General features: G+C 64.4%; 4 protein-coding genes across 12 annotated transcripts; 2 read left to right on the forward strand and 2 right to left on the reverse strand.

Annotated features, from left to right (window-relative positions):
- Nucleotides 1-571: 571 nt before the first annotated feature.
- TPRN (taperin) lies at nt 572-8,946 on the reverse strand. Its single transcript, XM_036855516.1, has 4 exons — nt 7,076-8,946; nt 1,332-1,590; nt 1,129-1,235; nt 572-1,021 (listed from the first exon to the last, which is right to left on the reverse strand). Exons 1-4 carry the CDS (start codon nt 8,891-8,893, stop codon nt 959-961), a joined length of 2,247 nt encoding a protein of 748 aa, XP_036711411.1. The 5' UTR covers nt 8,894-8,946; the 3' UTR covers nt 572-958.
- A 2,310-nt stretch (nt 8,947-11,256) lies between these two features.
- On the reverse strand, nt 11,257-12,806 carry TMEM203 (transmembrane protein 203). Its single transcript, XM_036855528.1, has one exon. It carries the CDS (start codon nt 12,549-12,551, stop codon nt 12,141-12,143), a length of 411 nt encoding a protein of 136 aa, XP_036711423.1. The 5' UTR covers nt 12,552-12,806; the 3' UTR covers nt 11,257-12,140.
- A 21-nt stretch (nt 12,807-12,827) lies between these two features.
- NDOR1 (NADPH dependent diflavin oxidoreductase 1) lies at nt 12,828-21,071 on the forward strand. 9 transcript variants are annotated; one of them, XM_036855519.1, is made up of 14 exons: nt 12,828-13,059; nt 13,397-13,474; nt 17,110-17,207; nt 18,250-18,348; nt 18,428-18,529; nt 18,648-18,857; nt 19,076-19,197; nt 19,317-19,537; nt 19,614-19,721; nt 19,889-20,003; nt 20,130-20,276; nt 20,362-20,480; nt 20,546-20,640; nt 20,725-21,071. In XM_036855519.1, the coding sequence occupies exons 1-14, from the start codon at nt 12,898-12,900 to the stop codon at nt 20,867-20,869; spliced, it is 1,821 nt and encodes a 606-aa protein (XP_036711414.1). In that variant the 5' UTR covers nt 12,828-12,897; the 3' UTR covers nt 20,870-21,071. The 9 variants fall into 9 exon arrangements, with proteins under 9 accessions (XP_036711414.1, XP_036711413.1, XP_036711417.1 ...); XM_036855518.1 differs by having other exon boundaries at nt 12,832-13,059; nt 19,055-19,197; XM_036855522.1 differs by having other exon boundaries at nt 12,859-13,059; nt 13,446-13,474; nt 19,046-19,197.
- Nucleotides 21,022-23,550, forward strand: LOC118896895. The gene is made up of 2 exons (XM_036855527.1): nt 21,022-21,663; nt 21,848-23,550. Exons 1-2 carry the CDS (start codon nt 21,047-21,049, stop codon nt 22,575-22,577), a joined length of 1,347 nt encoding a protein of 448 aa, XP_036711422.1. The 5' UTR covers nt 21,022-21,046; the 3' UTR covers nt 22,578-23,550.
- Nucleotides 23,551-23,610: the final 60 nt, after the last annotated feature.

Consider the following 23,610-nt stretch of genomic DNA (forward strand, 5'->3'; position numbering starts at 1 on the left):
TACCCCAGGGGAGTGGTCTGCCTGCCACAGCCTTCCTGCAGGCCCCTGTGGGTCAGGGAACCTTCCAATCCAAACAGGAGGCAAGATCCCTGAGGCTCTGCCCACCACCTGCCCTGCACTTCGTCCACCCCCAGGCTCTGGCCCTTCAGGGAAACCACTTCAGACCTGATAGCTGCAGCAACCCCCCGGGCCCACAGAGTTCCAGACCCCAGAGAGCTTACCTGTCCCACCTCCCACCATAGCTCCCACTGAGCCGCTTCTGGGAGGCAAGCGGAGCCCCAGAGACTGGGGGTGCTCACAGGGTAGGCACAGGGAAGACCCTCTCCCAGCCAAGGGGGTGGCTGGGGGGAGAAGCAGGGCAACTAGGGCCACAGGGGTGGGGAAAGAGCCTGGGGCACCAGGGCTGTGCAGTGTGGGCTGTTACCCTGGACCGCCTCCCCCGGGCACAGAAACCCACGCTGGGCCTGCATCACACCCTGGGTGGGTGGCCGCCTCCCCGCTGCCAGTGCCTCAGCATAGCCCTGCAGACCCCAGCCCCGCTCCCCCTTTCTCCAGCCGAGGACCACGCAAGGAAGGTAGAGGCGGCCTCATCCAGGGCTGTTTATTGAGTCCATCATCAGAGGCGGGAAAAGACTTGCTGTTCATCAGAAACGGAGTGGCTGACATGGGGAGCGTGGGCTGGGGGTGGTGTCAGGGTCCTGTCAGCCCCCACCCCAGACGCACCCGACAGCCGCTGGGCATGGCGTATAGCAGGACACCACCCCTCCCCCACAGGCAGTGCCCCCGAGCCGGGGTCGAGTGAGTCCCGGGTGCCCCAGGCTCAGGCCTCGAGTACCGGCCTACTTGGGAGGCCCCAGGGAGGGAGAGCGGGATGTGGGAGGGCAGGCCTGGTGGGGCAGAAGGGGTGCAGCTCCCGGGCACCTGGGGCTCAGCCTTCGCTGTCCTGGTAGGGCGGGGCTCAGAAGTAGAGGGCTGGCTCGCTTCGGAAGTCCGCGAGGTCATTCTGACCGGCAGGGGTGAGCTGAGAGAGGGGCACAGAGGCGATGGATGGGGCTTGTCCAGGCGTTAGAGCACCCCCCGTCGTGCCCCCCTTCCCTGAGCGTCCGCCCGCCTACCCCACCTGCTCACCATGACCTCCTTGGACGGGGGCTCCTCCGTGCTCGGCGTGCGCTCCAGCGCCCGCTCCTGCCACTTGCTGAAGGCCACGGAGTGCTTCGGAGTGTAGCTGGACAGGCCTGCGGGCCGACAGGCACACCGGTGGATGTGCGGCTGCATGACCACGTGGCCCGGGCCGCCCTCTGGGCTGCCCATCCCCACAGGCGGGCACTCACCGGAGCTGCCGTCCGGCAGCCGAGGGCTCTCGGGGCCCACGCTGTTCACGAACGTGGCTCGGGGCAGGAAGAGCACAAAGGGCTTCTCCGCTGCCGTGTCTGAGCCGGACTCCTCCCCCTCCTCCTCCTCCTCCCCCTCTTCGTTCTCCTCCTCTTCCTCTCTCCCCTTCTCGGCCTCTGCCTCTTCCTCCTGCAGGGAGCTCTCGGGGGGGTACTCAAACGTAGTCTGCAGGCTCTTGTCGTTGAAGGAGATCTTCATCTAGGGCAGGAGGCACGTCAGTGAAAGTGCTGTTCCCAGCCACAGGGCTCCTCCAGCTGGACCGAGCGGGTACCGTGCGGGTGTCAGACCAGAGCAAGAGCCGAACACTCTGTCGGTCCTTCAAAGGTTCTGAGAAGTGGGGGGCTGCCCCTCATCAGAGAAGTCCCCTCCGCCTGGACCCTGCAGGCTCAGGGTGTCCAGCACCTGCAGCCCAGGTCTCACCCATCCCCTCCCCACCCCAGGCTCACCGCATCCCAAGTGACCCACCCCTCCCAAGGGCCAGACCCCAGCCAGCACCAGGAGCCCAAAGCCTCAGGGTCTCCAGAAGCCTCTAAGGCAGTTCCCAGGGTTGCAGGTCTGCCTTCTCAGGGGAGCAGGGCACCAGCCACATCTCCCAGCCAGAGGCTCCCCGGCAGGAGCAAGGTCCAGGTGAGGCTGCACCTGGGGAGCCCACATCTACGCTTCCAGCAGCGCCTCCTGTTGGCTGGTGCCTCTCGCCAGGGCTGAGTTCACATCCCAGCTCGCCAGGCACCCGGATGATCCTGCCCGCCCAGCTCGGCACGGACGACCACTGTTGGCCAAGGGCCCGGCACGCCCAAAGCCAGGCCCCCAAGGGCCCGCATGGAAGCTGGGCGGCTGCCACGTGCCAGCCCCGGGAAAGTGGCACCAAGTGCTAGCACCCACTTTGCAGACTGAGTCAGAGGTAGCCTGAGGCTGCACTGAGTGGGGGTCAGTGACCCTTTCTTCCCACTCAGACTGCCCACATGCCCCGTGTCCACCCTGCCCACTCTGCAGGCTCCAGAATTTCATGCGTGGCAAATCTCCTGTCCCAGAGGCCTCCGAGGCCAGACTAGGCTGCCGGTTCTGAGGGGCTATGGGGACAGGCGCTGGCAGAAGCACTTGGGCACTGGGGGTCAGGATCCTCACCCTCCGAGACCGGGACTACGCTCCCCACAAGAGTCGCGTGTCCCCCAAGGCCTGCTCGGCAGGGCTCGGCCGGGCCCGGCAGGGCGGTAATGAATACGAGAGCTGCCCGCCTGCAGCAGATGGGAGCAGCCCTGCTGGAGCTCGAAATATTAAACTCCAGGGCACAGGACACCGCAGCCAGCTCAAGTTCCTCCTCTTCCCCTGGAAAGAGCCAGGGGCGGGAGTCGGGGCCCCCAGGCAGAGAACCTTGGGGCCTGGGGACAGCAGGACGGGGAGGGGCCTCGCAGAAGGGCCGGGCTTGCAGCCCTGGGCAGCAGAGGGACCCCGGCCTCGGAGTAACCTGCAGGGCCGGCCAGGAGTGGGAGGCACTGCCCTGCCGAGCCAGTGTCCAGAGAGGAGGGCAATGCGCTCCTGCCACCGCCCCACGGGCACACACAGCCCCGCACAGCCGTGGGCATCCCCGCCCGCCCCCCGAGCTCCTGGATTTGCCCGTCTCAGCACGGCCCACACAGGCACTTGCTGGGCAGGTCCCGAGCCCTGTCGCTGCTGCCCTCGCCCCGGCCGTCCACACAGACAAGCAGTCAGGGACGCAAGCGGACGGGCAGACGACCACCAAAAACGGATCAAACCAGGATACAGATGTTCGTGACTGTCCCCGCATGGGCCCCACCCGGACCTCCAGCTGCCCCCGCCCCCGGAGGCCAAACAGAGCAGAGGCCTGGCACGGGGTAATCACCAGAGCCCACAGGTGCCCGCCCACTGCCCAGGGACCACTGGGGCAGGCCTGGACCCTCCTCCACTCAGCTTCCCCACTGGCAGGGGGCCTGCCCTGGGCTGGGGGCTGCCCTTGACTCAGGGCGTCCCACCTGGGCAGCTGTGTGGGGTGATCCTGTGGCCCCTATGGGGATGGAGTCACCTGGGTCCCCCAGGACTGGCTCCCTGAGACCTGGGGCCAGAGACCCCAGGAGGAGCCCAAGGCAGAATGGGGCTGCCAGCACAGGGGCCCAATCCTGGGCCCCGCAGCGAACGGTGCTCCTTGGTACGCGGCATTGTCCCTGATGACCCTGAGCCCTCTGGGCCCATCCCCCGCCACTGGAGACGGAAGGGCCAGTTGCCAGGGCCCAGCGGATGAGCACGCCCTCATTAGTCCGCATGACCAACTCTGAGTGGGGAGACCGAGGGGGCTGGGTGCAAGCAGGCCCCGAGCCTGGCACAGCCCAGCCAGGCAGAGGCGGGGCTCACAGGCCTGTCGGCGCCCAGCTGGGGCCCGGGGCTCTGGTCACGTCCCACCTCGCCTTCGGTCTCCAGGCTCCTCGTGAGTGCGGGTCTGTGGGTCACAGGACACCCCGTGACTCATACTGCCCGGGCAGCGGGGGCAGCCTCCAGACCCCGGGCAGACGGAAGCGGCGGGGGGCACAGCCAGGGGCTGGCACTTGCACACACCGGGTCACCGGGCTCAGGGACTTTGCCCGCCGCACCGTGCAGCCAGCAGGTGGGTCCTGGCTCGGCCCACTTCCTGCCGCTCTTGGGGAGAGAGCCCTTCGTCCCCTCCCCCCACCCTGCCCGGCACACCCAGCTCGGGTTACTGAAGGGTGTCCACCCTGCACTCTGGACTGGGAGCTGGGCTCCACCCGCCCCACGCCACACTCCCCAGCACGCGCCATCCCCCTCTCAGCCCGAGCTCCGGGGGCCACACACGGCCCCCAGGAAGTTCCCACAGCTGCCCAAGTGGGACGCCCTGAGTCAAAGACAGCCACCCCCCCGCCCCCACCAGTGGGGAAGCTGAGTGGAGGAGGGTCCAGGCCTGTTCCAGTGGCCCCCGGGGTCCAAAAAGACCACCGGGGGCGGCGCCTGCAGGGAGAGCGGATGAAAGGAGAGGCCGCGCCCGCCAGCGGAGGAGCGGGTGGAGGGGCAGGCCCCCAGGGCAGCGGTCGGGTGAGGGTGGCGGCCACGCTGCAGGCGAGGGTGAGGCCGTGGGGACGTGGCACGCTCGGGCTGGGCAGGGGATCGGCGGGTTAGAAAGTGAGGGGGGCAGAGGGGAGGGGAAGGAGCTGCCAGACAGGCAGGAGCCCAGCCAGCTGGCACCTCACAAAGGGGAGAGGCCCACAGCGTCGACCCCCTGGGAGGCAGGTGTGCGGAGCTGCAGGCCGGCCCCACCCACTGGGACAGCCTGGGGGCGGGGGCGGGGGCGGGGGCGAGAGGGGGTGTGGCCGCGACGACCTGCAGCGCCCCGGCTGGGCCAACAAGGGACGGAGAGAGAGGGCATCTGTGATTCCACCAAGAGATAACTAAGTGGGGACGTGTGCCCGGCCGGCTGGGCGCCCCCACTACCCAGGGCAGGGCTGCCGCCCTCCAAGGCCAGGTGAGAGCGCAACACCCTGCACCGGAGAGGTGGCAACCCCGGGGCAGGCGCCACGCCGTCAAGAGCTGCACCTCACCTGGCCCCTGGAAAAGGCACCAGGACCCCTTCCCTGGGAGGTCCCCAAGGTCCTGCTGGCCTCCAGGCCACCACGTCCCTGGAACGCGGGGCGGGGGGAGCAGGACAGTGATAGAACCACAGGCTGGCTGGAGTGGGCTGGGCGAGGACAAGGCCCAGGGGCAGCAGGCAAGTGGGACGACAGGGGGTGGATAAAGCCAGGGGTAGCCCAAGGTCATCCTGAAGGGCTGGGCAGCCCCATGCCTCTGTCTCACCCTACAGGCGTTCTGGCTCTTCCTGGACAGGGCGGCTAGTGCATGCCCAGGCAGAAGATCACCCCCAGCAGGTCATGCTGCTCTGGCACGGCCCCAGCCAGGCCACTCGGCTATGCCAGGAACCATCCATCTGGACCCCCAACCTCTCAGGCTGGCACGGAGACGGGGGCCAGGCTGGCCCGAGCGCCAGGCCGGGCCAGGGCCCGCTTCCCTCCCATCACTTGTTCCTGCCTCGAGAGGCCCTCAGGCCCCCACCCTGCCCTTCTCACTCCAACCAAGCCCCAAGTGACCCCCACGGCTCTGCCCCCAGCTGGGGACAGAATGACCAGGCTCCGGGCTGCAGCCAGGCTCCCAGTATAAGGGCAGCCGGGTTAGGACAGGGGCTCTAACAGCATGCCACACTTGGTTCCCGCCCCACGAGCTCCGTGACCTCCACCGGCCTCAGTATCCTCTGTCTACAAAGCAGGGTGCTTCTGTCACCTCCACCGCCCCAGGCTAGCGTGGGAAAGGATGCCTCCCAGAGCAGCTGGGGTCAAGGGTCAGGAAGTAGGAGAAGGAGCAGACAAGGTGGAGAGGGCAAGCATGGGGGTTGGACTGGTGACCATGGCTACTGGATGACCACAGCGCTGAGCAGAGGGTGAGGCAAGGTCAGACGAGCAGGACAGGCGGGGGCTGCGGGCGCACCAGAAGCGCTGCAGGCCACGGGAGTGGATGCCTGGCCCGGCAGATGGAGCTGGCAGGAGGGCCGATGCCCTCACTCGAGAAGAAGAGGACGATGCAGGGAGGAAGGACAGTGCCAAGGCAGGAAGTCAAAGGAAGCAAACAAACAGAGAGGAGATGCCACATCTAATTAGACAGTGCCAGCGGGACAGTGGGTAAGGGGGCTCCAGTGACGCAAGGCACATCACCGTCCCCCATGGCCCCAAGGAAACTGAGGCTGGGGCAGAGGTGGCCTCAGGGATGAGCCAAGACACCAGCAGCCAAAGGAGAAGCCTGCCAGACACCATCGCGGTTCCGGGGGAGGGTGCGTCTGCCCAGCGCCCTGCTGATCGGAGTCACGTGGGGATGGCCTTGGAATTTGCCCCAGGGCCAGACACAGGTGCTCGGTGCTAGAATGACCAGGAAGAGTCTGAGGAACGTCTCCTCGTGCCCAGAGGGTTCCAGGCCACCAAGCAGCCCTGCCGGGAGAGTGACGCTCCAAGAGGCTCCTGGCCCTGCACCTGGGTCTCTCTCCATCCTCGGTCTCTCCTCCCCAGTGAGGGGAGCGTCTTTGTCGCTCCCCAGGATCACACCCCAGGCTCAGCCCAGGCCTGCCACACACTAAGAGCTCAACAAACACTCACGCGAAGCCAAGTCCTGCTAAGCTCCAGGCCAGAATGCCTTCTGGAGAGCTGACAGTAGGTATCCGACCCCACCCAAATCAAAGGTCTCCTGCTCCTTTCCACTTCCATCCTGGCACCTGCTACGTGCATAAGCCAGGACTCCAGAAGAACATGCCAGGCCACCCTTCAAAGCCAGGCTGGGGTGGAGCCAACAGCGGGACCTACAAAGGGACAGTCCTGCCCAGCCAATTCCAGATAGAGCCACGAGAACCAACAAGCAGACGAAGCCCTGGCTGGACTGACCCTCCCCCCCAGCCTTTCAAGGTACAGGGCAGGCAAGCCGTCCCCGCAGCCCCAGGGTCATTAGGGTTCCGCTGGAACCCAGGCCAGGGATTCCCCCCCAGCTTGACCTCTCCTGGAGCTTACACGGCTACCCAGCTCCAGCTCTCCTCTGGTCCACGTAGAAGCCGTCCCACACCCAGGCCAGGTGTCCTGGGAACAAGACACATGCTATACCCACAGCTCCGTGACTTGCCACCACTGACCTTTTTTCTTGAAGAGCCGGCCTTGGTGAGACAGGACTTCTGCAGGGCCAGGTAGCCGCCAATCACCTCAATCTCATGCACAGTGGGGTAGCGCTTCTTCACTGAGGTCCCCAAGGCAGCAGGGGGCTCCGAAAGGCTGCCCGGTCCCTCTTCCTCAGCCTCCCTAGGCCTGGCCTCCCCGTTGGCCTGCAGGGCCCCTGGCTTCCTCTTGGGCACCACCGTGAAGGTGTTGCCACCTCGGTGCTGGAGCTCTGACAGGTGCCCAGGCCCGGTGGGATGCGGGTGGTACTGGGGAGGCGCAGCAGCCCTGGGGCAGGGCAGTTTGGCTTCTTGGGGAACCTCGTCCTCCGAGTCCACCTCATCAATGAAGGTGACGGGCAGCCCTGGCCTCCCAGGCTCCCTGCCATTCTTGGTCAAGCCAGGAACCCCAAAGCCCTGGGCAGGCTCAGCTTCAGTGGCGACCAGTGGGGACGGGGGTGGTGAGGACAGCCTCTGCCACCGAACGGTCCAGTCCACGAGGGCAGTGGCTGGCATGGGGCAGCCTCCCTCCTCGACCCCCGAGGGGCTCCTCCCACCGGCAAATACACCATCTGCTCCAGGCACCTGCTGGGCTTCACGCTCCTGGTGCTGGGAGGCCCAGCCAACTTCTCCCTCTGGAGGCCCCACGGACTGCCTCCCTTCCGCAGGAGGGGCCCGGGAAGTCTTGCGCTTGGGGATGAACACGAAAGAGTTTCGAGAGTTCATGCGAAGGCTGGCCAGAGCCCGGGCCTGGAGGTCCCCGGCAGGGATCGTGTCCATGTCTGGCTTGGAGGCCGGCAGTATCTCGAAGGAGTCGTTGGCGCTGGTGGCCGCGGAGACCCACTGGCGCTGGCTGGGAGTGGCACTGGCAGGGCTGAGCGTGGGCAATGCCGGGGGCGCGGCTGGAGTGGCACTGGGGGTTCCGGGGCTGGGGGGAGGGTGGGCGGGGGCCTCCCCCGACTCCACCTTTGGCTTCCACTCGCCCGGCCCAGACGCGGAGCCCGTGAGGCCGTTGGCAGCGCCGGCCCGGCGCTCAGGGGCCGCGGGCCCGTTGGGGAGTGGGCGAGTGCCCGCGCTGCGGCGCAGGCCCCGTGGATGGACAGTAAAGGAGTTGCTGCCGGTCTTGTGCAGGAAGTCGCTGCGCCGGGGCCCGGGGCCGGGGCCTGCGCCGCAGCGCTCGTGCTCGGGCTGGAAGCAGGCGGCGCGCTCGCCCACGCGCGGGACCAGGGCCGGACCCGGGGAGGGCGGCGGCACGGGGCGGCCGCGCTCCGGGCTCCCGCGGCGGCACGGCGCGGGCGGCGGGTCGAACTTCTGGAGCAGGCGGCTAACGCGGCCGGGAGGCGGCGGCGCCTCGTACACGAGCACCTCGGCGGCGCGGATGCGGGCGGCCGGGGCCGGCCCGGGGCCGGGACCGGGAGCGGAAGGGAAGCCGGGCGCCGACTCGATAATGAGGATGTTGTCGGCGCGGATGGTGCGCACGCCGGGCACGCAGCGGTACAGCTCCAGCAGCTGTTGCGCGGGCCGCGCCCCCGGCCCCGCCGCGCCGGCGCCCCCGCCGCGCCGCGCCCCGTGCCGCCGCTCCGACTCGAGCCGCATGAACGGGTTCTCGCGCAGCGGGCCCAGGCTCTCGGCCAGCACCAGCGGCTCGGCCGCCGGCCCCGCGGGCTCCTCCGCGCCCGCGCCCGGCGCCGCGCCCCCGCCAAAGGCCGCCAGCTTGGCCCGCTTCCGCTCCAGGATCTCTCGCTTCCAGGCGGGCATCGTGGCGCGGGGCCCGGGGCCCGGCCGCCCCAGGCCTGCCATGCTGCGGAGCGGCCGCCGGATCCGCCGCCGGAGCCAGCGCGCGCCGGGAACTGCGGCCGCCGCCCGCCGCCGGCCTTCGCGCCGCGGCCACGCCCCCCTGACCGCCGCCCATTGGGGGAGGCCTGTTCAGACCCGCCCCTCGCCCGGCGGCCTCACCTATGGGAGGGAGGATGGCCTGCCGTGCTGATTGGAGAGCGCTCACCCCGACCCCGCCTTCCCGCGGGCCTCAGTGGAGCAGCGCCCATCGCGGGAGCCGGTCCCCATTGGGGAGGCCTCCTTGGACACGCCCGCGACGCCTCACGCCGCTCCGTGGAGGCCCCCACTTCCGCCTCTGCTCCCTTGGCCCGCCGCGCCCGCGGGGCGGAGCCCGGAGGGAGTGGGTCCTCGCCGGTGGGCGGGCCGGAGCCCTGGGCCCCAGGTCGCGTGTGACCTTGGCCGGGTTTGGTCTTTCCTCATCGTGCCAGCACTCTGCCTGCCTGTTACCCCCGCGGAAAGCGCGGTGGAGGAAGGGCCAACCCGGGGCCGGAAGGCCGTCCCGCTCCCGTGGGCGGTGTGCCGGCTGCACGCCAGCCTCTTGCCTCCCGGTCCAGGACCCTCCGGGTCCAGGGACTGCCCACCTGCGGTCCTCGGTCCCCTACGGGCCTTAACGGAGATGCCAATGCTGGAGCCCCAACCAGTGCTGAGGAACCGGTTTCTCAGGAATCCCAACTTTTGCCGGCCCCCAGAATCCACTCTGTGGCTCAGACAGGGGGTGGAAACTCTCTACCCGCACTTTGTCATCCAGGGCCCAGCAAACACGGACTGGAGTGCGGAAGCCGTGAGCAGGCACAGAGGCAGGGGACTCTCTCCTCGCACACAAGCAGGCCCACAACTCTCCAACGCAGACAGAGCCACAAAAGCCAAAGCGTGTATTCCATTCACCCACTGAACCGGCCCCATCCCAAGGCTAACCCTGAGGGCACAGCTTCTCTGCCTACTTGCCGTGAGAAAGTTCACTCTCCGTGGAGGGCTGCACAGTGCCCACCACAATCTTTCAGGCCTGTGGGAGCCAAGGAGAGAAGGGGAAATTGGTGGGCACGGGCAAGGACAAATGTTACCTGCCTTTCCATCACCCGCCCTACAGTCAGCAGATGTTCAAAAATGGCACTACTGCGTCCCACACCACTAATCTGTCAGGGACCAGGCTGCAAGAGCGCCTGGGGCTCTGCAGAGACCAGGGGCGGGTTTCAACCCAGGGCCCTTCTCAGCTTCTGGATCCCATGGCAGTCTGCAGCTACCACTACGTTAACAGTACTTTAACAGTCCTGTTTATTCAGCTGGAGAAAAGAAACTGGATTTCAGCCTTCCAGAGGTCAAGTGTTCCTTCAGGACTCTGCTCAAATCCTTTCCGAAAGAAGCTGAGCCTTCTCATGCTCATCACTTCTATGCCGACGCGATTACCTAATCCTGAACTACCAGAACACAACAGGGGAGCAACAAAACACACAAACTAAGAATAACGTGAAAAGGAAACCCGCTCCCAATGGTCAGCTTGTATCTGGCTTTGACACAAGTTATGCCAATCCTGGGTAGGAGACATTTTTGTAGCTGTGCCACAAACTACACCAGCCTCCAACTCAAGCATTATCGATGGTTCAGGTCATGCAGCATCTATCCCAGGACAGGAGTCATGAAGCTGCTTCACTAGAACAAGGGTCCAAAGACATGTTCTGTAAAGGGCCATACAGTAAATATTTTAGCCCAGTGGTTCTTACCAGGGACAGCTTTGTCCTCCAGGAGACTTGGCAATGTCTGGAGACACTTGTGGTTGTCACAAGTGAGGGGTGCTATTGGCATCTAGTGAGTGGAGGCCAGGGATGCCGCTAAACACTCTACAGTGCTCAGAACGGCTTCTCCCTCTGCACACACAGCAATGATCCGACCCAGAAGGCCAACTGTGGCAAGATTGAGAGACCCTGTACACTGCAGGCCACATTCGCTTTCTGTCACGTTCTTGTTTTTACAACCCTTTGAAAATGGAAGTTATTCTTAGCTGATGGGCAGCACAAAAACAGACCCCAGGCCACAGACTGCTGACCCCTGCTCTGCAGATCAGCAAGGCCCACAAAGACTCTGACGTCACACAAACTGCTTGGTAGGTCCTCAACACTGGTCCACCTGGGTTGTCTTCACCTTGGCTCCCTAGGCAGGAAGCAGGGATTCTCCGAGGGAACTGGCCCCAATCCACCCAGCACGCTCTAGCCAATTTCCAGCACCCCCCCCACCCTTACAACCTCAGCTCTGTAACCAGCTACACCACACAGCAGGGAGCGTCTCAGCATTCATCTCATTTCACCCTCAAAAGGTCAGGCAACCACTGTGCATTTCAGCAAAACATTCTCTTTTATTTTTATCTCAGCAAATGTTCTCATTTGGCACCTGACTGGCATCAAACCAAAGCCCTTAGGCCAACAGACATAGCCTGAGACCATCTGCAAACTTCCCATGTGTAGGTCTCAATGGCTATGCGCGTCAGAGCACCTGTTCCTCTCTCTGGTCCCTTAGGACGGCCTAAAGGTCTCAGGTGCACTAACAGTGCCGGCCATGAGGTGGTGGAAAAGTCGTGACACTACAATCTGCTGGGATAGGAAGCCAAGCAGCGCGTTGAAAGCAAGTTCTTTTCTCAGGCGACAGATATCCAGATAGGGTCCCGATCATGCTTATTCAACATACTCCTGTCTGCCTGGGCTGGAATGAAGAAAGAGCCATCCTCCCCAGTGCAGCTGGGGAGGAGACACAAGCTGGTTTACACTTTTTAGAGCTCAAGCATCTAAGGAAGTCTTGTCCGGGGGGATGGGGCAGTAAGCTCTCAGGTCAGCACTGCTGGCCAGGGGAGACCCCGAGTCCAGCTTTGCAGCCTTTGCACAGTGGGTACTTTCCCAGGATCCATGAAAATACTCAGAGCCCATCAGGACATTTTACTTATATGCAGTTTCCAACTGTCAGAGGAGTTCAGGACTGTCTGGCCTTCTCAGGATCTCAATGCAAGATTAGCTATTCAAAGCATGAAATAAGAGGGAATACATTTTAAGAATCAAGGCTGCTCTTTTTAGCCCTGCTGAGGGAACAATTTCAGACATGACTGATAGAGAGGAAGCTGGGCACCCAGCAGGGCACAAGCTGGCTTTCAGACCCAGACTTGTCCTCTGGTGCGGCAGAAGTGGGAGCTCAGCCTGGGGTCCCGCATTCTAGCTTATCTTCTGCGAGGCTAGTTGACCCGGCAGGCACGGATCATGAGCAGCTGCAGAAGAATGAAGACCGGAGACGTGATCAGGCCGAACCAGAGCTCCCGAGTCTGCTCCACCAGCTTCTGGCACAACAACATCTCGAAGACGAACTTCAGGCTAAGAACCGTGAGGACCCAGAAAAGGCGGAGCACGGCCAGCCGCTTCTCTCCATCCTGGAAGAGGCGCACGGAGACGATAGTGGTGAAGTAGGTGCTGAGCCCGTCAGCGGCGAAGAAGGGCACGAACACGTTCCACCAGGAGAGGCCGGGAGCCAGGCCGTCCACACGCAGGGCCAGCAGCACGGAGAACACCAACAGCGCCAAAAGGTGCACGAAGATCTCGAAGGTAGCGAAGCCCAGCCACTGCACCAGCTCCCGGAGCGAGAAAAGCATCGCGCCGGTTGAGCGCGGGCCAGGGCCCGGCCGATGGTCCCACCCGCCAGGCTGCGCCGCCGCTCCCCACGGGCCTCGCTGGCGCCTGCCGCCGTCGCCGCCACAGCCAGCGAGAGGCAGAAAGCGGACCCGCCTGCCCCGGCCGTCGGCCCCGGTACGCAGCCGATCCCCCGGCCCCCGCCCGGGACCCAGCACTGACCGCCAGCCGACGACCACCTTGCTCGGACGCCATGCCCCGCTGGGCGCGCCCCAAGGGCGTCACTTCCGGCCGACGCCGGAAGTCGGAAGTCCGAGCCGATCCCGGCCGCCAGGGCCAGCGGGAGCTGCCTGCCGGTCCAGTTTCTGAATGCAGGGGTCCCCGGGGCGCACCCCGATGCCGAACACGCGGCTTCTGGTGCTCTTCGGCAGCCAGACGGGCACAGCCCAAGATGTGTCGGAGAGGCTGAGCCGCGAGGCCTGGCGCAGGGAGCTCGGCTGCCGGGTGCAGGCCCTGGACTCCTACCCCGTGGTGAGGGCTCCCTGGGCCTCGGCGGGGAGACCCAGCAGGCTTGGGGTGCCGGCCCCCAGAGCCCTCGACCCTAGGGCGCCGCGTTTTGTCTGAGAGCGGGCCCTTCCGTTACGGCAGATTTAGGGGCCGAGAAAGCTCGGGAACAGCGGCCAGCTTAGCACCTGGAGGAGGCGGTGAGGTAGGAGGGTGGAGCCTGAAAGAGAGAAGGCAGGCCAGCCGTTCGCGGGTGCTAAGTACCTTTGCCCCATCTCTCTGAGTGAAGGAGACGGAGCCAGGCTGCTGGGAGGATGCCTGGTCATTACAGCCCGAGGCCTTACATGTGTGTCTTTTTGTTGAGGTGAATCTGATAAATGAGCCCCTGGTGATATTTGTTTGTGCAACTACAGGCCAAGGAGAGCCCCCGGACAACATGAAGGTAAGGCTGACCTGAAGTGGCTTACTGTGCTTAGGAGCTCAGATCCCTGCCTTCGGCCCTCACCCCATTTTCATTGCCTGGAAAGTCTTGAGAAGCACAATAAATAGTTGCCCTACTATATCTGCTGCACGTCAGCCGTGGATTTGGGAGGAGATCTTTAGGTGGAGCTGGGGGCTCTGGTTGTCCTCCTTAGTAAACTCTTCATAGGCTACCACTTTAGCTTTTCGTGTTTTTCCAGGACTATATATAAATCTGTTATGGGTCTTGTGTGTATTTCAAAACTGACCTTCAGGGAACATTCTTTGGTTCTTTGACTGCTGTTGAGCACACACTGTATTCCAAGCATAATCTAGTGCTGGGAATCTAGCTATGACCCCAGTAGTCACATTTCTACCCTTTAGGAGCTCAAAATATAGCAAAAGCAAAAGAGTTGAATGGGTAGTTACAATGCCAGGAAGTGCATGCTTCCAGGGAAAGTGCCAAATGTTATGGGAGCATTAATAAGGGCTATCTAGTTCATTCTGGGAGTTCAGGGAGAGCTTTCTGGAGGAAAGGAGTATAGGCTAAGTCCTAAAGGATAAGTGAGGGCTAGCCAGGCCCCAGGAAAGAGGGAGCAGCCTCTGCAGAGGAGAAAAACAGCCCAGCCTCTGGGATGAGCAGAAAGCAGCTCAGGATGGTCGAGGTTGGAGAGGAGAAAGGGGCAGGCAGCCAGGTCGGATCCCAAGAAGCCCAGCAGTCACAGGGAGGCAGATGGACTTGAAACAAAGGGCCATGGAACCCATGGGATGACGTGGTCACGTTCATATTCTAGCAAAACTAGCACTTGTCTGCAGGGGGAACAGTCTGCAGGAGAGCAGGGACCATGGTGGGGGAGCAGAGCGCAGCCAAGAGCCTGGTGGCTTGAGCCAGGATGGTGGCAGAGTAGAGGAAAGTGGACCCACTCCAGAGATGTTAAGGTAGAGTTGATCGAATGTGTAATCATATCTCAAAGATGAGAAAGAAGATGGAATCAAGACAGGAATTTGGGCTCAGGTAGTAGGATGGATGGTGGTTCCAGGCACAGAAGCAAGAGAATAGGGAGGGTGAGGTGCCTGGACATCATCCAAGTGGAGACGCGCAGCTGGTCTGGAGCTCTGGTGAGGATCCTGGGTGGAGGTGGATGTCACAATGACCAAAACGTGGAGGCGAGAGGGAGGGAGCACCTCCCTCCCCCAGGGCAGCTGCCCTAAGCACGAAGGGCGTGGAAGGTGGAGAAGAGCCTGTGAGGGGCGGGAAAGTGGCCCCAGCAGCAAGAAGAGGGAGCACACCGTCTCCAAGGTCAAGGGCAGAGAGTTGACTGTTTCCAGAGGATGGTCTCCGGCACTCAAAGCTGCAGGGAAATGAAGTAGGATAAGGCCTGAGAGGCATTGCTGGGGTTTGTCAGCAAGGGGACTGCTGGTGATCTTGGGGAGAGAAGCTTTGAAGAACGTCTGTACACTAAACAATTCAAAAGAGCTTACTGCCGTGAGTGGGGCTAAGGGATTAGAAAGAGGATACTCGTGAGATGGAGAAACCCAGGCCTGTTTAAATGTTGGTGGGGGAAAGGAGGCAGAAGGTGGAAGAACTGGGTTGGAGTGGGGTTGCTGTGGGAGGGCCCACACAGGAGCACGCACGGGAGAGGAGGCAAGTCTGGGAGATCAAAGGCAGGAGGATGGTGGATGCCAGAGACGCAGGGTGGGGCGGGGGAGGCCATGAAGACCTCCATCAGGTCAGCTGGCAGAGGTGCAGACTTCACGTCGGAATCCAACAGCCTGAAGGTGGTGACAGTCACACGGGGATGAGGGTGGATAAAGGAGGGCAGAGTGCCGGAATGGACACCCTACGGAAGTGGTCAGAATGGGGCCCTCCCAACATAGCACGGACTGGAGGCTTCTTTGAGCGGCTCAGACCAGGGGCCCGGGGACCGGCTGCGCACTAAACAGGAAGACCCCAGCCTCCTTGTCACGGTCCTCTGAGGACACTGGCCAGGTGTGCCCTCCCAGGCAGCCAGGGCCTTGCCCCACTGGTGACAGGCGCGAACTTGGGGTTTTCTATCAGCTTTTTTTTTTTTTTTAATAAATTTATTTATTTGTTTGTTTATTTTTTGGCTGCATTGGGTCTCCGTTGCTGCGCGCGGGCTTTCTCTAGTTGTGTCGAGCAGGGGCTACTCTTCATTGCGGTGCGCGGGCTTCTCCTTGCGGTGGCTCCTCTTGTTGCGGAGCACGGGCTTCAGTAGTTGTGGCTCGCGGGCTTCAGTAGTGGTGGCACGCGGGCTCTAGAGTGCAGGCTCAGTAGTTGTGGCGCACGGGCTTCATCGCTCCGCGGCATGTGGGATCTTCCCGGACCAGGGCTTGACCCGTGTCCCCTGCATTGGCAGGCGGATTCTCAACCACTGTGCCACCAGGGAAGCCCTGGCAGGTGGATTCTTAACCATTGCGCCACCAGGGAAGCCCCCTCTATCAGATTCTTAAGTACACATAGAGCAGAAAGAATGACCACGCGCTCGAGGAAAGACCCCCGTGAAGGACAGTGGCCAAGAGAAGCACAAGCAGAGCCCGGAGGAGCCGAGGCAGAGCAGCCAGGGTTCCGTCTGCGAGAAGGGCGAGCTTGGCACCCTTGGGACAGAAACGCAAAACCGGGGCAGAGCTACGGATGAGGAAACACTGCTTAAAATGATACCAGATCAGAAGATAACATTGAGAAATTCTCCGAGAGAATATAACAAGAAGATAGGAAACAAGAAAGATAATATTAGAATTCCGAGATTATGCCAGTAGCCTCGAAACGGGAAGAGTGGTGAGGGAATTACCAAGGAAAGCAACAAGACTGAAGGACGAGTCTCCAGCCCGCGAGCCCGCCATGTGCCCAGGAAGGGCCCGTGGGGTGTGAACAGGGCTCCCACTGACACACGTCTCATGTGGGTTTCAGCTGTTGGGCGCAGAGTGCCCAGGTGTCTGGCGGGGGACAGATCAGGGCACAGAGGGGCGCTGGCTTCTCAGCAGCGATCGCCCAGTTGGACCAGCTCAGAGCAAAGCTTCAGGCTCTTGGGGAAGATGATTTCATCTAAAGTGTGCCCTGTTGTCTACCAGTCAGTGTGAGGGGGAGGCCAGGCATTTTCAGACATAAGCCGTGGGAATTGCATCTTCTCTGGACCCATTCTCAGGAAGCGCCCTGGGGGGCTCCACAGCCTGCCTGAGACAAGGTCTAAGCAGGAATGAGCAGGGGCTCTCAGGAGGCAGAGCAGGCGTGGTCCCCAGCGGTGGCCCATGCAGGAAAGTCTTGAGAAGTTCAGGGAGCGGTCCAGGGCCAGTAGGCAGAATTGTGCCCCGACAGGCCCAGGACCTCTCCACCCCAGGGGGCCTCTGTCTGGCCAGGTACAAAGCAGAAGGGAGGTGGGCTGTGAGGCGAAGCCTGGACCGTACCCAGAGGGCAGTGTCTCAGGGCTCAGGTCACCAGTGGCCAAAGGTGAAGGGGAGCTTTGTTTAAAGCACTTCTGTCAGCCTGCAGGGAGGCCAGGGCAGGGCGTGGGACGGGATGTGCTCCTGCACGGGCTGCCCAGTGGGTGACCCTGTGATCAGGGAAGGAGAGGGACTTGGGCTCGGTCTCTCCTGCTGTAGAACTTCTGGAGGTTCATCTTCCGGAGGAACCTGCCATCGACGTCCCTCTGTCAGATGGACTTTGCTGTCCTGGGCCTTGGGGACTCATCTTACGCCAAGTGAGTAAGGGCGGGCAGGCTGCTGGCCCACAGGGACTGTCTTTGGGGTCAAGCACAAGGTGTCCTGGCAGAGGGCTGGGTGACCCAGCCCCCAGGGCTCCCACTTTGGGACGTGGCCCTGGCCATGCGTCCTCGTCCCACAGATACTCCCTGACGGGCACGTCCTCCGTGGCCAGAGACCCCAGGGCTCGGAGGGCAGGCAAGACCCACGCAGGAAGCGGGCCGGGCGGCAAGGTGGGGGCCGGGCTGGGGCCACGCCCAGGGCGCCTTCCAGGGCAGGAGGTGATGTGTGGAGCCGGACGTCCAAGGTCTGAGCCAGCGCCATCTGTCACCGTGTGACGCAGGGCAACAAAGGCCTACCTGGCTCTTCCCCCACTTTTACAAAAAGCCTTTCGTGAGACATTTGGGCTTACGAAGAGCACACAGAACAGTGAGCTGCAGACAGGTGGCGGGCACAAAAGTCCCCAGCCCCTGGGAGCCGCCCTGAAGCCAGCACTTCCCTGGACGTGGCCATGTGACTGCCTGCCTCTGCTTTTTTTTCTTTCAACGTTTTCACAACGTAGCCGTGTCCTAAGCAGAGAACGCTGTTGCTTTGCGTTATTTCTTGGGGAAGTACAGAGGGCTTTGTGTTCAAGGGTATGCATGGCGTCAGGTTCCCGCAATGTTAAAACCGGTAACTGTGCAGCACAGGAACTGAGGGCAGGGTCACCGGGTACAGACACCTCCGGAGCCGGACGCAGCGTGAGGCCTGCCTGTCGCGGTGAAAAGGACAGGAAATGGGCGGCATAGTTGTCCCCGCCTACGGGGGCTCGGGGGTTTTGTTCAGTGCGTCACGTAGACATCGGTGCCTGCTCGTGGGCACGCCCACAGGAGGGGTGAGAGACCCTTCCGTTGACAGTGGCCCCGCGAGGAGCTGCCCTTCAGGGAGCAGCGAAGTGACCCCAGGAAGACTTGGGACCCTCCGCCCTGCGCAGCCAGCTGGGCGCTTCCCTCCTGCCCCCGCCTGGGGCCCGGGTCAGCGCCAGCCTCCGTCTCTCCGTAGGTTCAACTTTGTGGCCAAGAAGCTGCACCGACGGCTGCTGCAGCTCGGGGGCAGCGCCCTCCTGCCCGTGTGCCTGGGCGATGACCAGCACGAGCTGGGGTGAGTTGCGGGGGGGGACCCTCCTGCAGGCCCAGCCGGGAGCAGGGTCCCCAGGCCAGCATGTACGTGCTCTCTGCAGGCCCGACGCCACCATCGACCCCTGGCTGCACGACCTGTGGGAGAAGGTGCTGGGGCCGCACCCTTTGCCCCTTGACCTCAGCCTGACCCCGCCCGGAGTCCCGTAAGTGTGGCCTTGGGGCGGTGCCTGCAGGTGCAGCAGGCCTGGCCTGGCCACAGGCCTCCCTTGGCCGCTCATCCAGGCTGGCCAGTGGTCCAACAAATGTCTTCCCCCTTCACAGTTGGCCCTCCAAGTTCACCCTGAAGTTCCTCCAGGAGGTCCCCAGCACATGCTCTGAGGAGCTGTGTGTGACCGGGACAGACCCTCAGGGACCCCCTTCAGAGCTACAGCCCTTCCTGGCACCCATGGTCACCAATCAGAGGGTCACCGGCCCCTCACACTTCCAGGATGTTCGGCTGATTGAGTTCGACATCACGGGCTCTGGGGTCAGGTGAGGGTTGATCCTGGGGACCCGTGGAGGGCGCGGCCGCAGCAGGGGGGACCGTGGTCTGGGGTTCAGCAGGTCCTCTTCCAAAGCGGGCACTCAGCGGGGCAGAGAAGAGAGACGGCGGCCAGGGAGGGGGGACCAAGGACGCCCCCAGCCCTCCCTGGCCGCTTGCTTCCTTCCTTCCTCTGAAGTTTCCCCAGAGCCCTGGGTGTCCCCCACAGCTTTGTGGCCGGCGACGTGGTGCTGATCCAGCCCGAGAACACGGCCAGCCACGTCCAGCAGTTCTGCCAGGTGCTGGGCCTGGACCCTGACCAGCACTTCACGCTGCAGCCCCGGGAGCTGGGTAAGCCCCAGCCGCCGCTGCTGCCACCTGTGCGCTGTGCCCTCTTCTGTGTCCCCAGCCCCCGGGATGCCCCCACCCCGCGTCACCAGCCACCCCCAGCCTCCCGTTCCCCACTGCAGGTGTCCTCTGCCCCGCGCGGCTGCCCCAGCCCTGCTCCATTCAGCGCCTCGTGTCCCAGTACCTGGACATCGCCAGCGTCCCCCGCCGCTCCTTCTTCGAGCTCTTGGCCTGCCTCTCCTGCCATGAGCTGGAGCGGGAGAAGCTGCTGGAGCTCAGCTCGGCCCAGGGCCAGGAGGATCTGTGCGAGTACTGCACCCGGCCCCGCAGGACGGTCCTGGAGGTGCGGGCAGGGGCGGGTGGGCGGGCGGGCGGTTGTGGCCGTCCAGCCGCAGCCCTCCTGAGGCTGTCTCTGCCAGGTGCTGTGCGACTTCCCACACACGGCTGGCGCCATCCCCCCGGACTACCTGTTGGACCTCATTCCCCTGATCCGGCCGCGGGCCTTCTCCATTGCCTCTTCTCTGCTGGTGAGGGGCCGGCCTCGGGATAGCCGGGCCTGGGGCCACCAGGGTGGGCAGCGGGGCCCTGCGTGAGGGCTCTGGGCCTCCTCCAACCCTCACCGGCCACCGGGACCAGCCGGGGGAAGTGGCTGGAGCCTGAAGCAGGGCAGGGTACCCACTGTCCCCTCCCCCAGGCTCACCCCTCCAGGCTGCAGATTCTCGTGGCAGTGGTGCAGTACCAGACACGCCTCAAGGAGCCCCGCCGGGGCCTCTGCTCCAACTGGCTGGCGTCTCTGGACCCCGGGCAAGGTGACCCTGGCTCTCTGGGGCGGGGGGCTGTGCGCAGGGCCCCGTTCCCCCGCGTGCACCACAGCCAGTCCTGGGCTAGGGCCCTGGGCCTCCGAGCTGCTTCACGCCGCCTGCCTCCCGCGATAGGACCTGTTCGGGTGCCCCTGTGGGTGCGGCCTGGGGGCCTGACGTTCCCAAAGACACCAGACACGCCTGTGATCGTGGTGGGGCCGGGCACTGGCGTGGCCCCCTTCCGAGCAGCCATCCAGGAGCGAGTGGCCCAGGGCGAGGCCGGTGAGCACAGGGTCTCGGGTGGGGCGGCGGCTGGGCTGCACCTCGAGGGCCCGAGTCCTGGCTCAAGGCCCCCGCGCTTCCCCAGGGAACGTCTTGTTCTTCGGCTGCCGCCAGCGGGACCAGGACTTCTACTGGGAGGCCGAGTGGACGGAGCTGCAGACACGGGGCTGCCTGACTCTCGTCACGGCCTTCTCCCGGGAGCAGGTGGGTGTTGGGGGGCGGGGAGGGACGCGGGGGGCGCAGACTCACCGCCTCGCCCTGCCCTGCAGGAGCAGAAGGTGTACGTGCAGCACCGGCTCCGGGAGCTCGGGCCGCTGGTGTGGGGGCTGCTGGATCTCCGGGGCGCTCACTTCTACCTGGCGGGGTGAGCCCGGGCGCAGGTCGTGGCGGGGGGCCAGCCCCCTGGGGACTCCGCCCGTGCTGAGCCCTAGCCTGCCTCTCCCTCCAGCAACGCCAAGTACATGCCGGCTGATGTGTCGGACGCCCTGACGTCCATCTTCCAGGAGGAGGGCGGGCTCTCCGGCCCTGCCGCGGCCGCCTACCTCGCCAGGCTCCAGCGGACCCTGCGTTTCCAGACTGAGACGTGGGCCTGAGGAGCCGTCCCGCCGTTGGCCGCAGCCACTCTGACTGCTGCTCTCTGGAGGCCACTGTTACCTCTCTCCCTGTCCAGTCCCAGCTGGGAGGACAGTCCGCTCTCCTTCCTGCACAGTCCCCAAGCAGCAGGAGGAGACCCCCAGGCAGCCCCCACCTTACAGCCTGAGCAATAAAGGATGGGCTCTGGGTGGCCGCTTCTTACCTGCTCTTCCTTGTGCCGTGGTGCTTCTCAGGTGGTGGGTGGGCCCACAGCTCGTCCCGATGGAATAGCCCGCCCTGCTGGGCACGAGGGCACCGTTGCTCAGCCCCACACCTCGGTGCCCGATTCTCACGCGGTGGGTGCCCGCTGTTTGCCCACCTTGTACAAGCTCTGCCCTGGCCCTGACGGCCCGGTAGGGGGAGGCCTGGAGAGTCACCCGGCAAGGCTGGCATCGACCATCCCCTCCCAGCCCAGGGCAGAGCAGCCCAGGGCCCTGGGAGGGAGGGGGCGCGGCCTCGGGCGGGAGGGGAGGGGCGTGGCCCAGGCCGGTGGGGGAGGGACGTGTATGTGGTGTCCCCGCCCCGGGAGTGGAATTCCTGCTGGAGGAGTTAGGCTGGCCTGCCCACAGCGCCGCCGCCTAGATTACAGCTGGCTGACACAGGGATCGCTGCGGCTGGGCCTGGCAGACCCTCTTGGGGACGGGACGGCACGCTGGGCCCAGGAGCTGCCCGGAGCTGGCACGGCTATTGGGGCCCGAGTGAAGTTTACTCTGAGTAGGGCCTGGAGCCACGAGGAGGTGACAGTTGCTGCCAGGTCAGTGCCAGGCCGTGCCCCAGCCCCAGAGGGCCACACTGACCTTCACAGCCCCAGCCTCCCCCGTCGCCGCCCTGGGGTCCCCACCCACCCGTCCCGACCCCTGCCCTGGAGTCACCGCCCCTGAACTGTGCCCTGGGGCCCCCACTTATGGCCCTGCTGACCTCAGCTCTCGGCTCACCAGTCCGCCTTTGGCCTCCCTGGGCCCTGAGCGCCTGGACCCACTGCGCCAAGTGCTGGTAGATGATGGGTCGGACAGCGGGGCCCTTGGGAGCCCCCAGGGTCCCAGGACTCCGGACAGTGAAGCCCTGCTGGGGGCCGCAGCCACGGCCCGCCCCTGGGCCGGGCCCACAGAGGACGAGGAGGAGGAGCGGGAGGAGGAGGAGTGCCCCATCTGCACAGAGCCCTACGGGCCCGGGGAGCACCGCCTCGCCCTGCTGAACTGCGGCCACGGCCTGTGTGCGGGCTGCCTGCACCGGCTGCTGGGTGCAACCCCCAGTGCTGACCTGGGCCGGGTGTGCTGCCCTCTGTGTCGCCAGAAAACACCCATGCTCGAGTGGGCGATCTGCCGGCTGCAGGAGGAGCTGCTACAGGCCGATGGGCCCCAGCGCCCTGCGCCCGCTGCCCTCCCCGTGCCCCCCCGCCGGGGCTCCGGGCCCTGGGCCTCCCTAGAGCACCGCTACCAGCTGCGCTTCCTGCCGGGGCCTGTGGGCAGCCGAGGCTGCCTGCCCTTCCTGCCCTGCCCGCCCTGCCTGGGCTCCCGGCTCTGGGCCCTGCGGGAACGGGGGCCCTGCGCCCGCCGCCTGGCGCTGCTGGGCCTGCTGGCCCTCGAGTTGCTGGGCCTGCTGCTCATCTTCGCACCGCTCATGCTGCTGGGGCTGCTCTTCGTGCTGCTGGACAGCTCCCGCCGCTAAGCAGAGCCCGTCACGTCTGCCACCAGCACGGCCCGGGTCTGGGACAGCCATGGCCGCCAGCGGACAGGAGGCCCAGGCTGGCCCAAGCCTTGGTGCCATGGGGCCTTGGGAGCACCTTGCCCTGAGGCCCGATGACCAGGCTGAAGAAGGACCCAAGGTTGACCGGGGTACTAGCCTTCAACCAAGACCCAGGACCCAGGCAGGGCCACCCAGGAGCCTGTGTTCAGCATCTGACCCAGCCAGAGACTCCAGACTGCCCTGCTGCCCGGACATGAGCCACTGGTGCCCAGGACAGCACTGGAGGAGGTCTGTGACCAGGGCCCCAAGTGCCCCTTGATGGACAGAGAGGCCCCACACTGCTGCTGGGCTGTCTCCGCCCTCCCGCCTGGCCTGCCTGCAGGAGGGGGACGGGACGGGTGCAATGGACACGAAAGTGAACAGAGGCCTGAGTCCTTGGAGTGGGCGGAGCCCTGGGCTGGGGCTGCAGGCCCCCCACCTGCCCACGTTCCAGATAAGGGCCAGCGTGTGTTCCCTGAAGGTCAGGGTAACCGAGGGGAGGGCCCCTGCCGCACAGGCCCAGCCCACAAAGGGCCTGCTCACCTGGCCAGTCAGGATCCGAGTGGCGGCCCTGAGCAGCCCGAGGGTCAGCACATGCCCCTCAGCTTCAAGGGACGTGGGCCCAGCCAGGTCCTGGAGACACAGAGCACCAAGCTGGGCCCCAGTTCTGCCCCTGCCTCCTCTGTGACCTCCCATCGTGGAGCTGGGGCCTTTATCTGAAGGACAGGCGCCGTCACAGCACCACCTCCTGGGCTCGTTGGTGACATGCTGAGCCCTGTGCCCAGCGCGCGAGGTGGCTCTCGGTAATAAACGGTAGCTGCTGCTGATACTGTTGTTGCTACATCGCTGTCATCTTTACCCTGCCTTCACCAACCAGGCGACAAAGTTCCTTCTCCAAATCCAGGTCGTCCCACTGCCAGACAGGAGGCCCTCCGGTCCTCATACCTGATCGTGACTGCGGCCAGCCTTTGTCCCA

Source organism: Balaenoptera musculus, chromosome 6, assembly GCF_009873245.2.
Source record: "Balaenoptera musculus isolate JJ_BM4_2016_0621 chromosome 6, mBalMus1.pri.v3, whole genome shotgun sequence".
Taxonomy (NCBI): domain Eukaryota; kingdom Metazoa; phylum Chordata; class Mammalia; order Artiodactyla; family Balaenopteridae; genus Balaenoptera; species Balaenoptera musculus.

Excerpts from the sequence above, each read along its gene's own strand:
- NDOR1 (XM_036855517.1), top strand. The coding sequence starts at position 12,898 with ATGCAGGGGTCCCCGGGGCGCACCCCGATGCCGAACACGCGGCTTCTG. Across the intron at positions 13,475-17,109 it reads AGCCCCCGGACAACATGAAG|AACTTCTGGAGGTTCATCTT; the intron begins GTAAGGCTGACC and ends CTCCTGCTGTAG. Across the intron at positions 20,641-20,724 it reads GCTCACTTCTACCTGGCGGG|CAACGCCAAGTACATGCCGG; the intron begins GTGAGCCCGGGC and ends CTCTCCCTCCAG.
- TPRN (XM_036855516.1), bottom strand. The coding sequence starts at position 8,893 with ATGGCAGGCCTGGGGCGGCCGGGCCCCGGGCCCCGCGCCACGATGCCC. Across the intron at positions 1,591-7,075 it reads CCGGCTCTTCAAGAAAAAAG|ATGAAGATCTCCTTCAACGA; the intron begins GTCAGTGGTGGC and ends CTCCTGCCCTAG. Across the intron at positions 1,236-1,331 it reads GCTGCCGGACGGCAGCTCCG|GCCTGTCCAGCTACACTCCG; the intron begins GTGAGTGCCCGC and ends GTCGGCCCGCAG.
- TMEM203 (XM_036855528.1), bottom strand. The coding sequence starts at position 12,551 with ATGCTTTTCTCGCTCCGGGAGCTGGTGCAGTGGCTGGGCTTCGCTACC.
- LOC118896895 (XM_036855527.1), top strand. The coding sequence starts at position 21,047 with ATGGGCTCTGGGTGGCCGCTTCTTACCTGCTCTTCCTTGTGCCGTGGT. Across the intron at positions 21,664-21,847 it reads GAGGTGACAGTTGCTGCCAG|TCCGCCTTTGGCCTCCCTGG; the intron begins GTCAGTGCCAGG and ends TCGGCTCACCAG.